The 17,425-nt window shown below is 39.1% G+C and overlaps 1 protein-coding gene across 1 annotated transcript in view; it reads right to left on the minus strand.

Moving 5' to 3' along the window:
* The window catches only part of Hps3 (HPS3 biogenesis of lysosomal organelles complex 2 subunit 1), a 34,237-nt gene that overhangs the window by 14,376 nt on the left and 2,436 nt on the right, over positions 1-17,425 (minus strand). Inside the window, exons 4-8 of the mRNA XM_010625346.1 lie at positions 14,606-14,798; positions 9,904-9,985; positions 4,175-4,329; positions 3,125-3,230; positions 836-1,017 (exon numbers count right to left, since the gene is read on the minus strand). Coding sequence (XP_010623648.1) covers positions 836-1,017; positions 3,125-3,230; positions 4,175-4,329; positions 9,904-9,985; positions 14,606-14,798 — 718 coding nt within the window. The remainder of the gene's footprint in view (positions 1-835; positions 1,018-3,124; positions 3,231-4,174; positions 4,330-9,903; positions 9,986-14,605; positions 14,799-17,425) is intronic.

Genomic DNA, 17,425 nt, shown 5'->3' on the forward strand with positions numbered 1-17,425 from the left:
CAAAAATCTCAAAATACTTCTCTAGTGCCATTAGTAATCAGAACAAACGCCTTTTATTTTTCATGTCATTCAATTAATGCAGTTTTTGTATGTTTTTAATAAATGTAGAAAAAGAAAATTTCACTGTGAATTTTAATATTGACAATGTGGCTCTAAAATAATGGTGTTACAGGTAGAAAAAGTCTGTTTTATTACATTACAATCATTCACATAGGTCAAGAAAGCCTGAAACATACATCAAAATATCTGTAAATAACATTCTCAAAAACAAAAATTGTTATTCACTCTAGTGTCTCTTTCTGACATCATAAAAGCACTAAGATTAAAATCACAGACTGCCCGATGACACCTACACTTTAAGCTAACAGATGATGAAGTAATAGGCCTGAAAGATATTTCACTGGTAATGGGTACCTCAGGGCCAAAAAAGCCTTCCAATTTTGAAGTTAAGTGGAAGGAGACTGATGCACTTGAGACTTACTGCTCTTCTAGTAAATGGTGACTCAAGACAGGAAATGGGTCACAGTCATCTGTATCTCTAAGTCCAGCACAGTGCATGGCACACAGTATGTGTTAAATAAATGTTTGCGGAAGAAATGAATAAATAAACCATCTCCCTTCATGTGTTCCCCTATTTATAATATCAGATTCAAAAAAAATGCTGGTAACAACATAACAACATCCAAAATTCAAGATGGTGGACTGGGATTTAGCTCAGCAGCACTGTATGTGCCTTGCAAGCGCAAGGTCATAAATTCAATCCCTTATAGTAAAAAAAAAAAACAAAAAAATTCAAGACGACTTCTGCAACAAGGTTTTAAGACGCATTAACAACCTGCTGTAACAATCTCCAAGGTGCCCACAGCTTTCTTTAAAGGCTTCTAAAAGCTCTGCTTTTTCTCCGGGTTCCAGGTGACTGGTATCCAACAGGGCAGCTCTCACTAACAGATGGGCCTCACTGAGAAGGTGGATGCAGCTCTGGGTTTTTACAGTCTTGTAGGTATTACTATAGTCTACCTAAAATGAGAGACAAACAGCTAATGTTGCTGAAGAAACACATCCGCTAGTCCTTCCATTCTTAAACACATCTAACTTGTGTTAATGACATTTATATTTGAGCATATTAAACACTGAAAATAACTACAGTAAATATGTGATTAAACATCATTCAATAGGGCCTTTGCTGAGTTTTCTTTCCCTACAATCTGTAAGCCAGTTTAACACATATATCAGCCAAACACTACCTTGTTTAACAGTTTTAAAGACCAAAGAAGGCTGAGGGTGTAGCTCAGTGGTAGAGAGCTTGCTCAGCATGAGCAAGGCCCTTCATTCAATTGCCAGCACCAAAAAATAAAAAAGTTTTCAAAAAAGAGTTAAAGATCCAAATAACACTGTATTACTAAGCATACAATTAAGTTAGTGATCATTTGGTCCCAATTTGATAAAGCTAGTGAAAATATTTGATACAGTTGACTTTTCTTTTTAAGTTATGCAATTTAAGTCACTCAATTTGAGACTGAATAACCCTTCCTGAGTTTCAACTTGTGAGTTTAGGGTCCACTACATCTACGGCATGATTCAGTAAGGGCCCATAAAGATTATCACTAGCTAATTTGAGTCAATCAGTATTTTCAGACAATTGTGGTCAGATCATCTAGACAAAGTCTAACACCTTCAATTAAACAAGACTGAAAAGACAGAATCAAGCGGACATAGAGTAATTCTCAGCGGGAGCAAGGGGATGAGGAAACATTTTTAACTGCTTACCAAAATTAACATCACTAATGAGGAGCAGGTGGACATCATGCACCTCCAGATATTATACACTAAAAAAAACACTAAGAACGCATAATCTGAATCTAATCATGAAAAAATAATCAAACCCAAAATGAAGAACACTTTAAAAAAAAGAATGTAAACAGGAAAGAAGTATTTTTCAAAAATGAAATGATAGTTATCATAAAATTTTAAAAAGGCAGCAGAAATATTACAGATTCAAGGAGGCTAAAGAGAAATAATAACTAAATATACTACCTGATTGCAGGCCTGGAGGGGATTTAGCTCAGTGCCACTGCCTGCCTCACAAGCACAAGGTCCTGAGTTCAATCCCCAGTACCAAACCAAACCAAACAAAATACCTAATTGCAAATTGGATCCTAGACTGAAGGGGCTGGAAAAGTGCTGATAAAGTATTAGTGGATAAACTGAAAAAATAGAATAAGAATTGCAGATCAGCCGGGAATTTAGCTCAGTGGTTCCTTTGTCTGCCTTACAAGTGCAAGGTCCAAGTTTGATCCCTGGTACAAAAACAAAACAAAACAAAAAAAACCTGCAGAATAAATATCATTTCTAGGTTAAATTTTCTCAACCATGTGTCTGTAATGTGGTTACACAAAAGAATATCCTGATTTGTGGAGAACATACAATAAAATATTTAGAGGCAAAAAGTTGTGAGGTATGTATCAAATTTACCTTCCAATGGATCAGAAAAGAAAAACATCTGTGTTGAGAAAGGGCAAGAGTATAAGCAAAGGGGTGAAATGTTGACTATGAGCACACCTGCTTAGGGAAAGTATATAGTTTCTTAGGACTGTTCTTATTCTTTCAACTTTTCTGTAAGTTTAAAATTATTTCAAATAAAAAGTTAAAATCATTGACAGTGATGTGAAGGAAGCTGTCAGCCTTCTCCACTTCAGGCCCTTCTGATAGGTGCTGCTGGAGCAATTGCTGCATCCTAGAGCAATCTGCTAATACGCGAAGAAAGAAAAGAGGTAAGGATAAATGTTCTTTTATTTATGTTTTTCTAACTCCACTTCATGTTTCTCTTTGCTAGGGTTCAAAGTCAAGGGAAAGAGTTATGGATATTTAGCCTGCTTCACTGATCCTTTTAGGAATAAGTGTTTGAATAAAGGACTCGTAGTTTTAGTGAAGGAAATTTCTAGTGGCTCCTCAAATGTTAGAAGCTGTGAAAGTGAGAAGAAAGATACACACTCCTCCACTACACTGATAATGGAAACCGGTTGGTTGACTGCGGCATCCTCAATGTATGATATACATAATTAACTTATGATCATCAATTTTATTCAATCTCTACAAGTAAGAATCAGAAGTCTGAAAAAAGTACCATTTCTTTGTATAGTTGCACTGGTGAGATCGTATTCACAATATACAAACTCCACCCAGCCTCAGCTGCAGGAGGTTTGATCTTAACACTGGTATCTTTTCTAGAACTGAAAGCATAACAAAAGTTAACAACTGTTAAGATAAGATGTGTTATTCATAAATGACAGTACTAGGTGGTAATATTGGGTGACATAAACTACTGTCACTATGAAATCACTTTCATTTAGTGATTTCTTCAGTGACCAGCTATTTGGTTGGTTTTCATTGAGCATTACTTTTCAGTACTACACAAGCCAACTATATTTAATATAATTGCTACGTATAGATAAACCCATTGCTTCCAATTCATTCCACAAGTATTCTCAAATGACCAAGCTCAGAAAGCAGGCTACAAAAGCCCTATAGGCTATGAAAGTCCATGTGCCCAGGGTCTGTCCTGCTGGTAGCCTTCATGAGGTCAAAAACCATCAAACAGAAGCCTTACTAGTCTAGGAGTAAATGTTCTACTTTGAACAGTGTGAAAACAGACTACAAGTTAACTACAGATTAATGTAATAAAATGTGATTTGATTTTTAGATCAGCACATACTTATAGATAATGAGTATGTTGTCGGATGAGAAACACATTGTTATTCATTTCTTTTGCACTATCATAAAACAATCTTTTGATAAAAAAAAAACTAACTCCTAAGGGGGATCAAAGAAGAAAAACAGTGAAAGAGCTTTGTAGCTTGAATTAGCATAAAGTGCTCTGGGTTTCCCATTAATTACACAAAAAAGCATGCTTTAAAATTCTTACCTAAAATAGCACCCCTTTTTACTGAAAATACTTTATCATTTTCTCCTGAAAGTTCCATGGTCCATTATAAAGGACATTATAGAGGTCTTCAGAACCTCTTTTACTTTGTCTTGTAAAAGAACACCATAGAAAAGCTACCTGCTCATTCTAAGTTTTGATTTTTAAAAAGTCAAACTAAGACACACACAAGTTACAATGACTACAATTCATTTCAAAAGCTGGCAGGAACATCTAGGGCAAGGGGATGCTTACAGAAACCTCCTGGGTGATTCTCTTCTGTCTGGAATGGCTTCAGGGTCTGCCTTGGTCAAAAGTACTACATGATTTTTAAAATGACAGATAGCATTCAGGCCTATAAAAAGCTGTATTCTTAAAGCACAGACATCCATACTGACAGGTGGGCAAGCCTAGTAAAGAAAAAAGAAAAAGCATAAATTTAAGGAATGAAGGAATACAGGTATGTGGATTTTGATCTTCAAGAATCAGACCATTTATTCAATAAAATCTCTTCTGCTTCCCTTATCCCTCATTAAATCTTAAGTCTTAAGAGAGTTAGGCTAGGGATTTAGCTCAGTGGTGCCACCACCTGCCTCGCAAATGTAAGGTCCTGAGTTCAATTCCTGGTACCAAAAAAAAAAGAAAGAGAGTGACAGGTTATCTATGTGTATGTAACCCTCCATTTCTTTTACATAGCTACTCAATCAGTACCTTTCGTGGTTGACTGAGTAAATGCAGAAAGGGTCACACAGCTGCAGAAACTCCTGCAGAGTGGCTCTGGCGGAATCCACGAGAAGAGCAGCCCCAAACTGATAAAGTGCCACGCAATGCCCATGGATAGTGGGCTGGCCTGGGGTACACCCAAATGGCCTTTCTAGGCACAACTCACACACTATGAAAAATACTCCATGGCATGGAGAGTGCATATGATGTTGTCTTTGTGATGTGTGTATGCAAGAGATTCTTGTATGTTCAGAGAGACAGAAGCAGAGCCAGAGCAGCTCACAGGCTGGCCCTGGGAGGTAAACTAAAGAAGCCAGGCTGCTGCTCCTGGAGGGGACCAATAACTCATGCAGAATGCCGTAAGAAAGATAATGGAAAAGCTACTTCTGGGATCTCACAAAATGATGCCAGCTGGCTTCTGATCTCCCCTCTATTAGTAATATTTTGATTCTGAGGTCATCATCATCATTCCTTTGCATAATGTGGTTGGAAACAACTCTCATCTGTATTTTCATTTGTAAAAATAGTTAAAGTGGATGTGGGCACTGCTGCAGAGCCAGACTGTTGATCCTGGATGGCACAGCCCCAGGAGACAACTACATTATTTAGCCTCCCTTTTTGCGCATGCTCTGATCATGAAACCATCACATTCAGCCTAGGTCATACGGGCCACGTGGCACTCGTCACCCCACCCCCCTACACTGTAAATAAAGCGTGCACTGGCACCAGGCAGCCATTAGCTCATCGGGCTGTGGTCCCACCTGGTCCCAGACATCAAGAATAATCTCGGTCTCTGTGTCACCTTCTCTTCATCTCTCACTGCTCCCCTCGGCTTAGTACCCTATGCTGTGCAGGTCATGGCATCAGCATGTGGGTTACGTGTCTATTAGTAATATTTTGATTCTGAGGTCATCATCATCATTCCTTTGCATAATGTGGTTGGAAACAACTCTCATCTGTATTTTCATTTGTAAAAATAGTTAAAGTGGATGTGGGCATTGCTGCAGAGCCAGACTGTTGATCCTGGATGGCACAGCCCCAGGAGACAACTACATTACTTAGCCTCCCTTTTTGCGCATGCTCTGATCATGAAACAATCACATTCAGCCTAGGTCATATGGGCCACGTGGCACTAGTCACCCCACCTCCCTACACTGTAAATAAAGCGTGCACTGGCACCAGGCAGCCATTAGCTCATCGGGCTGTGGTCCCACCTGATCCCAGATATCAAGAATAATCTTGGTCTCTTTGTCACCTTCTCTTCATCTCTCACTGCTCCCCTTGGCTTAGTACCCTATGCTGTGCAGGTCATGGCACCAGCATGTGGGTTACGTGACTATGTACTCACACAATGGTGCCAGGATTTCAGAACTGCTGGAAGCACAGGGAAGGGAAGTCTGAGAAGAGATCACTACTGCCCTTCCCTTCTCCTTTTCCTTCCCCTTCATCTCTTCCTTGTTCATTCTCTTTGGTTTTATGAGAGTGTAGGAAGACATGAAATCACGATCCTTTCAAATGTAGACCGATCCTACTTCAATCTACAAAGCAATTATGTCCTCCAGTTGCACCAGTGCCCCCTATGCAAGCTAATAAATTTCTGAGGTTTAAAAAGGCCATCTAAGAGGAAAAGAGAAGGATGAAGAGGAGAGAATGGAAGATATTTCATCACCTTCATTTTTACATTTCTGCTAGAAAAACAATCGTTATTTTAAAACTCATCTCTTACTTGAAAAGATATATGCATCTTATATAAGAAATGAGAAATCTGCGATCTGGTTCCCCAAAGGGCTGAAGGCAAGTGTGGTCACCGACAGAAAACAACAGGGAGGACATGGCAAAAGGAGTCTCCCTTAACTCAGACTCTATACACCCCATAAAACTTCCTGTAAGGGGGGCGACAGTGACTGGGGTACGAGTGCCTCAGAGTGTGTGTGGTATGAGTCCCTTGGACCTTTAAGCCGTTGGTGTAAATACTGTTACTAAACACTTATTTTTCTGTAAAAGGTTGTATAAGGTTCCAGGTAGATATCCTTTGAAAATAAAGCAGCATGTACCTTCATAACAAATATCAATTCAAAGAGTTTATACATCAGAAATAAAATACCATAGGAGAATATAAGGCAAATTGTCGGTGTACTTTTGAGAACAGAAACTCAAGATCAGAAGATCATTACAACCTGTCAATGTTTTGTGGTCAAGAACTTTTCTAGATGAAGCATATTACTTCTCACTAAAAATGAGGTTACTGATCTAGCAAACCCAGTAACTCAGAGTAAGTACAGAAGATTGTTGAAGACAAAAAAAAAAAAATTACAGGCATATCTGATAGTATTATAAATAAGCCATTTCAATGCATCTTACTCAATTTCCTGCTCCTGACTATATGGTTATCTGCACTGTTCTGTTAATAGCTCTGTACAACTGCCACCAGTATTTCTGTTAAAAACAAAAAACTGTGAGAATCAAGATGGCAGAGGAGCAGCAGGTGGCAATAAAATCCAGCCTCTCCAAGACAGAGAATCCAGACACTAGAAAATAACACCTTGGGGAAGAAATAAAGAGAAACAGATTGTCAGAAATCTTGAAGGAACTAATGAAAAATTAAAAGCTACAGAGAAGTTTGAGAGATAGACCACAAGGCAGAAAAGAAAACGAAACAATAGACTCTCTTCTCATGCTCCTCTTTTGGGTTTTTGTCCAGTTGTTTGTGGCTCATAGCAAGGGGAGTCTAGCTCTGCAGAAGCAAGGTTGAGCGGTGGGGGCCCAAGAGAAAAAACCAGCAGCTAGGGACTAAGGCAGGCAGGAAGACTTCTTTCATGAAGAACCTTAATTGATCCCAGCACTTGGGAGGTTAAATTAAGTTGTCTGAAGTCAGTTTAGGATACACAGTGAGTTCAAGACCAACCTATCTCAAAAAACAATAAACAACACAAAACAAAAAAAACCCATAGAAATTATGGAAACAATCTTTCACATTAGCTTTAAGTAAAACTAAATACTTAAGAATTAACCTAACCAAGGAAGTAAAAGATCTCTATGATGAAAATTACAGTACTCTGAAAAAGGAGATCCAAAAGAACATTAAAAAATGAAGATATTCCTGTTCTTCAATAGGTATTATTATAACAATATGGGCAATACTGGTCAAAGTGGCCATACTTCCAAAACCAGTTTACAGATTTAATGAAATCATAATCAAAATAGCAAAAGCATTCCTCACAGAACAAGGAAAAACTATTTTAAATTTATATGGAACCAGAAAAAAACCCAGAATTGCAAAAGCAATCCTGGACAGTAACAGTAAGGCAAGAAGCATCACAATCTCAAAAAGACTTCAAAGCTACAAGGATAAAAACAGCATGGTATTGGCAAACAAACAAAAATCCAGATATGTGAATCAGGAGAACAGAATAGGGGATGCAGAAACAACTCCAGGCATATTCAGCTACCTGATCTTTGACAAGGGGGCCAAAAACTTACACTGGAGGAAAGACAGCATCATCTTTAACTGGAAAACTCGCCATCCCAGAACAGAAGACTGAACCTAGATCAGTATCTCTCACTACATACTAAACTATAATAAAAATGAACCAAAGATCTATAAAACAGAAACATAAATAGGTAAAACTCTTGAAGACAGGCACAGGTAAGAACTTTCTAAAGGAAACTCCAATTGCACAAGAAATAATATTAAGAATCAACAAATGAAGTCATATCAAATTAAAAAGCCTCTGCACAGCAGAAGGAACAACCAACAGAGTGAAGAGATAACCTACAGAATGGGAAAATATTTTCCAGCTATTCCTAGCAGAGGAATGTAATGATATATATTATATTATACGTGTGTGTGTGTGTGTGTGTGTGTGTATAAAATAAAGAACTTGAAAAAATTAGAACCTCCAAAATAAAAGATCCAGTTACATTCTGCAAAAGAAGTAAAAATGGCCAATAAATACATGAAAAAAGTTCAACATCTCTGGCAATTACAGAAATGCAAATTAAAACAAAACTGAGATTTCATCTTACTCCGGAAAGAAAAGCTATCATCAAGAAATCAAATAACAAATGTTAGAGAGGTTGTAGGGAAAAGGGAATCCTTGTACATTGTTGGTGGGAATGTAAACTAATATAACTACTATGGAGATCCCTCAAAAAACTAAAACTAGAAATTCCATTTGACCCATGTATTCCCCTTGTAGGTATCTTCCCAAAAAGTTAAAGACATCATATCTCAGCAATACATGCTCACAATAGCTAAATCTTGGCAGTAGCCTACATGACCATCTACAGAAGAATGGATAAAGAAAATGTGGCATTTATACACAACGGAGTACTAGTCTGCCATCAAGAACAATAAACTCAAGTCACTTGTACGAAAATGGATGCCCCCGATCATAAGATTAAGTGAAATAAATCAGCAACACAATCTTAAAATACTGCATGGATTTTCTTATATGAGAAACCCAAATACAAATAAAGAGGAAAATAAAAGACAGATAATAGCAAAAAAAAAAAAAAGGAAGTTTTCTAAGACTTCTTGGTTTATTAATCAAAACACTGATTTTATTCCTGCATTTTGTGATATTTGTAGTATCTGACAGATTTTTAGAAGTGTATAAGCTTTACAGTTTACTAATCAGGGTTCTCCAAAGTGATATATCACTTTGTATTTTTGACAAGTAAACAAACCTTTGGATGCAGATAAAAAACAAAATTGCCAGGCCAGGGATGTAGCTCAGTGGTGGCCCACCTGCCTGGCAAGCACAAGGTCCTGAGTTTGATCCTGGGTACCAATAAAGAAAGAAAAAGAAAGAAAAAGAAAGAAAGAAAGAAAGAAAGAAAGAAAGAAAGAAAGAAAGAAAGAAAGACAGACAGACAGACAGACAGGCAGGCAGGCAGGCACGCAGGGCTGGAAAAAAATTGTAATATAATAACATTGCATACTGCTCTCTCTGAAATTAACTTATATGTATATGTATATATATACATATATATATATTTTCTTCACCCCACTTAAAAACTATGCAGTAAATCAACCTTGAATGAAATGTTTTCAAAGCAATCCTAAAAGCTGTCATTCCAATCACAAATCATAAAATGCTAGTTTACATGTAAAGTTTTACTCTAATAAATCAGACAACTTTAAGGCCTTTGGTTGTTCCCAAGCCTCGCCCCAAGCGCAAATGTACAAGTATTCACGTGTTTCCTTCGGGTCTTCACGTTTCACAAGGTTCCAGGAAAGTATCAGCTGCAGGTCTAACCTTCAGGGTAGTGTCCATGTAAGGGTCCTCCTCACGAGCCACCGCCGCGCTACACCGCACTGTGAAGCACTGCAGGTTGTTTCTGAGGAAGAACAAAAAGCTGGCTGAGCAGAGGGGAGGCCAAGAACCGACACACACTGCACGGTGGGGAGGGCTTCACAGACAGAGCAGTGGGAAGTGCGAGAAAACTAAAAAGGTGATGAGTTAGACAGCTTCTCAGAAAGGAGAGTGTCTCAGACCCCTTCAGGAGTGTGTTTATGAATGCGTCACTGGTCCTCACATCACCACTACTGAATCAGAATCTCTGGGGGCTGAACCTGGACATGTACGCTCAATGTGCAACTCGGATCTATATCCCTAAGAATCAATGTCCTCATCCTATAGACAACATAACAGCCCCCCAGGGTGTGCCTAGGATATGGATGTGTGATGTTCAAAGCCAAGAGCAGAACCAGTTTCCTGACTTGGTCTACTTCTCCAATCCCCAAAGGAAATGTCCTTTGGAGTCATCACAGCGGGACAGCGACACTAACCCCTTACGTTCAGGATGACATTCAGCTTGGATTACGCTGCGCAACGTACTTAGACCACGCAAATACAAACCAATGGTAGGATGGAAAACGAGATTCTCTGAAGAAATGTTTAGAAGCACCTTGTCCAGTCCCTTGTTTTAAAGACTAAAGCACGGAAGGTTCATACTAGCCAAGTGCTCTCTGGAGAATAAAACCAACAGATCCCTGCCTCCTAGGTCCTTGCTCTCCTCTACTTCACTCCACAATCCCAGGATGCTTATAGTAACACATGCACAATGCATGACTGTTGGGGTTATCTAAATGAACACCAATACTGACAGTACAAATAGTTAATTATTTACTTAGGCATGGTACAAACCTATCTTGTAGTAGATTACAAAAATGACTTAAGAAACTAGACAGCTGGAGGTGTAAACATAAGCTCTGAAGAAAACATAAAGGACTAAATCAAAGCTAACAGTAACATTACAGTGGAAGAAATGCTTCTCTAAGAAGCACAGCATTGTGACACCTTCACACTTGGGTGGCTGCGCTGCAGAGAGCACGCTCAGTCGGGCCTCTCTCCACTGTGGGCGATGCTCCCACTTCAGCTTTGGTCAACCATCTCTGCGATTTCCGGTCTAGAACATGACCTTTGGAGTTGTCACAGTGACAGGGACAGCAACACTACCCTTACAAATCTGGAGTAGAGTGAAAACCTCAGGAAGAAACTGAAAGGAGGAAGCAAAACAAGCACCTGCAGTGGGGCCAGGATGATAGGGAAAGCCACTGTGACCACAAAGAGCAATGACCTTAGGTTCTGGAGGTAAAGAGACAGGGAGCCTGCCTCACCTCCCGGTAGTATACTAAGCCAGCCTGTTGGAACTGTTGGAAGACTAAGCAGCAGTATAAAGAAGAATAAGGCAAAGTGAAATGTGCTAGCACAGGAAGATGTCGAGGACTATGTTGCCAAGTAAAAAGGCTAGGTGCTTAACAGTGGGCAGAATATTATCTACTTTTCTAAAAAAGTCACTCATAGTAGTATACAAATTAAAAAAAAAAAGAAGGTGGCTGAATACATACTACTTGTTAATATGGCTGACTATGGTATATAGAACTTTTCAGGGTTTCTACTTTATATATTTTTATAAGATTGGCATTTTACATTTTATTTTGCTCCTTTTTTTTGTTTTAAGTACTAGAAATTGAACCTAAGGCCTTTGCAATGAGCTACATCCCCAATCCTTTTTCATTCTTTATTTTGAGATGGGGTCTCACTAAGTCACTACATCGCCTAGCTGGGCTCAAACTTTCGATCCTCCTGCCTCAGCCTTCCACACAGTACTGGGATCATAGTTATGGGCCATCACATCCAGCTACTCCTTCTTGGTTCTTACAAACAAAAAATTATTACCTTTATTTATTTTTCTCATTGAGTGTATTGGTACATTCTAGGTAGACAGTACAGTTACATTCATTATTGGATCTTGTACCTTTACATGACAGGTCTTGGTTCTCATTTTTCCCCTTGTCTCTGCCCTTCCTTTACCCCCTCCTCCTTTTTTTTAGATTTATAAACATGTCAATCTTAAACTTTTCAAGACAATCTTATCAAACAAGATATTTCTAAAGTATGTATCTACTTGGTAACATTAAAACTATGTAAAAAATGATAAAGGATTTAAAACACAGAATGAGGATACTTATTAAGAACTACTATTCTAATATCTAAATGGCTCCACAATCGAGTTAATGATGTTTGAGTATCTTTTATTGCTAATACTGAGGAAGAAAAACACAGAAATTGCGTATCACTTCAAATTCTGATAATACTGTATTTTCAGGACTCTGTGCTTCAAATTATTAATAACTTAATATGTATGAGAGAGTAGTATAATTTTAGCAGATCCACTCACTAAATTCTCAGTGTCCTATCCATATATGCAATCAGATGAAAAAGAAGATGGACAGTTTTTTTGCATTGGGGCAGAAATTAATATTGCTATCCCTTTCTTTTGTCTCTCCTTTACTTTGGTTGCTGAGATGCTAGTTTCATAGCTGCTTTTGTATCCCTCAAGATCCTAGTCCTCCTCCTCTCACTTACTAAACATGATCTTCACCAGAGTTTAGATCTTCAGTGACTTTTCTGTGAGGTCCTATGCGTTACTCTGAAAACCAGCCTTTTACTTTTTAATGTTAACAAACTTCTAAGCTTTCCTATCCTTAGCTATTGTCTTCTGCGTCCAAAAACCTATTTAGCATTCCCTCTTGATATTCCATAAACACCTCACATTTGAATGTCTAAACCAAACTTTCCTTTTGCCTGACATTATACTAATCTTTATTCTTCCATAAAATCAGGCTCAACACTTTGTAGCAGTTTTTCATGCCTCCTCCACTCTGTTGTACCATCAGATTACAAGTAACTCTCCCTGAAACCCACCTATCTATCCTCCCTTTGCTCCTTATCACTCCTCTACCAGCTACAGCCCCTTAATATTCCTTCTTAACCCATTCCGATAGCTTGTTTATCAATATTCAATAGCCATCACCAATTTTCCTAATGCAGTACTCTGATTGTATCACTTTCTCTGGTCCAAACCTTAAATTCCTCAGTTTAATTTTCAAAGCCTGAGACAGTTTTCAATCATTATCCCTACTATTTCTCTACTTTTCAGCTTCTTCATATTTAAAGAACATTGCCCTGGAAATTTGGAAAACTAGCCACCTCCACACTATTCACTGAAGAAACACTCCCACTGGTAGCATTTCTCCTTGCATCAGAAATCAGCAGAGGGGAGCAGCAACGTTAAGAGTGAGTATCAGAATCCCCAGGTGGGTTCTGTGCAGTGTGAAATATACTCTGGCACCTGCTGAAGAGTTTGGCGCTACCACTCAGTTAAAAATAAATCACTGTCTGAGCAATTAAGTATGGCATGTTTCTGAAAAAACAGATATAGCCTTTGCTTATAGTCTTCTCTAATCTTCACCTGCCAAAATCCTAACTAGCTTTCAGGCGTATGTTCAAAAACAACCACCTGGGCTGGGGATTTAGCTCAGTAGTTCTGCTGCCTGCCTCACAAGTGAAAAAAAAAAAGCTCAAAAACAAACCATCTATCTGAAACTTCCCTGAGCCAAAAGTAACATCCCTCTTCCTGGTACATATTGTACTTTCATGAATTCTTAGGATTTTCTCCAAAAATCTCACCTCTGGCTTTTCTTATATTGTGCTTTGGAAAGTAGATGGTGTACTCTATTCATGGTTGCTTGGTCAGAGGGCCCAAGGCAACAACTTCAACATAATCTGAGCTCAAAAAATAAGAAACAGAACCAAAAGCATCACTTACTGCTGAGATAAAAGGAAATGAGATCAAACGCCTCCAGAACCCAGCTTACATGCCAGTATACTAGGGCAAGATTATCCAGAAGACAGCTACCCCTAGCCACACGACTGTGGATACTCTCACCCTTCCTGTGATTGTTTCCCCGTTTACACAATTAAGGGGTACAATCAGATCATCTTTCTGGCCCCATCACAGTCCTAAACCTTTATGAAATAATTCCCACGGAAAGAATACAGCAGCAATGGAAAGAGAAATGTAACAAAATGTTCTGATCAGTCCCAATGACTCCATTAGGAGACCTATGAACATCTACCAGCTGGGTGTGATGGCTCACATCTGCACTCTGGAAGCCGAGGTAGGAAGATGACAAGTTTGAGTCCAACCTAGGCAACTTCACAATTTAGCAAGACTCTGTCTCAAAAAAATTTTTAAAAGGGAAGGAGGGTCTGAGGATGTAGTTTGGGGGAAGACCTTGGCTTCAATCCCCAGTACCAGAAGGAAAGGCAGAGAAGGGGGAGGGGAAGAGAGGGAGAGCTGAGAGTGAGCAGGCAAACAGGGAGTGACAAAGGCAGGCAGGCAGGCAGGCAGATTGTTTTTCATGAAGAACCTTAGATTTCCTTACAAGGATATCATCCAGTCTAAGGAAAAAAAACAAAGACAAAGCCAGAGTCTAAATCTTAGCACTGAAAAGGCAGGTATGTGCCATCAAAGACAGACTTGAACAGCCAGATGTAACTAGTTCATTACAGTGCTCTAAACTTGTCCACACAATTTTCAGTTAAACATTTAGGCAGCAAAGTGAAAGACAAGTGACTCAAAGTCCAGCACGGAAGACTGTAACAGTACCTGGTGATGACATGCAAAAACAGTGGTGTGAGCACCGCCTGCTGAGACTTCTCAGGGTACTGGTAGACTGATATTAATTCAACAGATTTGACAACCATGTAGAGGTAGCCCACATAGGGTAATGAAAAAAAGCAAAAAAGACTCAGCAACTCTTTTTCCTGAGGCGAATTTTTTCCATCGGAAGTAAGAGAACCTGAATCCAAAAATGAAAAAATAAAGACCATTAAAATAGTAAGTAAAGGGAGAGAATAAATTTCTTCAGGCTTTTATGCAAACTGCAGCAGTAGGACACCAAAAAGTTGCTGGGGAGAAGGTGTTCTTTATAGAAAAATGCCAGTAAGAAATAAAAAGAGTGACATATTCAGAATATCACCATTTAGTAACTCCTAATAAGTGTGCAGAACTAAATAATGATTATCAATGGCTTGTTAACGTAACAAAGACAACACACTAGACACCATAGGCTTCCTAGCAGAGCTCATGCAACCTGTGTTACAAACATAATAATAAGAGTAATATATATTTTCACTTTGGCTTTCCCTCCCAGTTTTGGGAATTGAACCCTAGGACTTCACACCGAGCTATACCACTAGTCCTTTTTATTCTGAGTCAGGGTCCCTCTAAATTGCCCAGGCTGGGCTCAAACTTTTGATTCTCTTGACTCAGCCTCCCAGAATGTTGGAATTACAGGTGTGTGTCACCATGCCCAGCTACTGTATTCTCATCACAGCACTGTTAATAAAAATATAATATGAGCCATATCTGTAAACTAAAAGTTTTCTAGTAACTGTATTTTTAAAAGTAAAAATATAGTTAAAATTATAATGACATTATATTCAACATATCCTACATACTACTATTTCAACAAGCAATAAACAAAAAAGGATACTTTATACATGTTTTTGTACCAAGTCTTCAAAATTTAGTGTGTATTTTATACCTATAGGAAGTCTCAATTGTTACACCATATTTCAAGTGTTCAACAGCAACATGTAGCTTAATCACATACTGTATAGCAGAGATTTGGATCCAAATACCAACTCACAGAGAAATACAATGGATATAGGAATATGTTAAATGACCCTGTGAGAAGTCAACTGACAAAATTCAGATTATGGGAAATCTTATAGTAAGAGGCCAATTTCTTGTTAAATACACTGCAAAAGAAAACCCTACATACTAAAAGAGACTTAAAAGACATAGCAACCAATCGCAGTGTATGACCTCACTTTGTGTATGTTACAGCTTGTACCTACATGTCCATCCAAAGCCTCATGCCCTCATAGGTTGGGCTTTCCAGAGGTGGCTGGATCTAGGGTGTGTAATCACTAGATTTAGCGTAGTTCTGGGTGTGGATAACAGAAACCCCACCCTGGGTGTGGGTGATACCAATTGATAGGCTTACAGCCCGGATGGAATACAAAGTTGGAGAGCTGCTTGCTGCCTCTGTCTGACACACCATGGACTGTTTCTCCTCTGCCATGCCATCTTGCCTTGGAGCCAGCCACCTGGGGACTAAAACTCTGTGAACTGCGAGCTAAATAAACCTTTCCTCCCTTAACTTTGGTTGTTGAGTATTTTGTCACAGCAATGAGAAAAGTAACTAAAACACTGCTTGAGATTTTTCATATCCAAAGTTTTAAAAACAAAGGAGTCTTCTGACGGGCACTCTTTAAGGACACTGGTTAATATCAGAAATCCAGTTCTGTACTCTATGTAATTATCCCAAAGTCCACTGTCCAATTTTTTTCTCCTTCCTACACACATCTGGATGCTGGCCAAACAGTACTGCTCACTTCTCCACACGCACATAACAATCTTACAGCTGGGACGTTGGTTCCTCTATGTAGTATCTTACCAAAAATCTCCATCTTCTAGAAATTCTACTCATGCCTTAGGGCCCGGCTCACTGTCTGTCTATTCAGTAAGTATTCATCAGGTACCTGGTTAAAGTGCTGCTGCTCTCAGTTCTCAGATGTAACAGCACACAGACCTGGCAAGCGCTCTCTCAGAACCCTCATGCTAGTGATAGGGGTTGGGGTGGAGAATAAACAAGTAATCTCCACAGTGTATGATGAAGGGATATTTTAAATTGAAAGGTCAGAGAAGTATTTTGTGGTGAGGTGATATTTACGTTTAAGTTGAATGACTTGAATGCTGTCACGCAAGAATTGACAGAGGTTTGTTCTAAGCCTAAGAAGAAGAAATAGCAGGTCTTACTTAAAGGTGCACTTGACATATGTTAGGAAGAGCGAATGGAGAACGGTCAGCAGAACATGATCGCTATGCATAAACAGTAAGCAGGGTTAGTAAGACAGGATGAGTTCAGAGTTACAGTCACGCAGACCATGGAATGGACTTGGGGATTTTCAGTGCTTTTTCTTTTTCTTTGGTACCGGTGATGTTTGGTACCCAAGTGCTATGGGAGGCTCACCAAATTAAAGAGCTAAGCCTCAGAGCTATTAGCCCTGTCTGGTCTCCAGCCTTGTCTCCAGTCTGCCCTGTTGACTCTCCTTGGTTTTACTTCTCTCAGCTCCTCAAGTAGAAGACTCTTCCCTATCAAAATCTTTGCTGCTTCCTCTGCCTGAAAGGCTATTTTTGCTCCTCAGCGCCAACCCCCTCCCTGGTCAGCCGTTCAGACTTAGGACCCCAAAATGAAGCCAGGACCCTCTGTTATGGGCTGTCAAAGTGGGATTCCTTTCCCATATAACATTCATTTTGGTGTGTAAGTGGGATTGTGTGAATATTTAATTAATGTCTGCTTCTGCCACAAGACAATTAACTCCAGAGGGCAAACGTGTTGTCTCCTTGCTCACTGCT

Source organism: Fukomys damarensis, unplaced genomic scaffold, assembly GCF_012274545.1.
Source record: "Fukomys damarensis isolate Sample0158 unplaced genomic scaffold, DMR_v1.0_HiC HiC_scaffold_37, whole genome shotgun sequence".
Classification (NCBI taxonomy): Eukaryota; Metazoa; Chordata; class Mammalia; order Rodentia; family Bathyergidae; genus Fukomys; species Fukomys damarensis.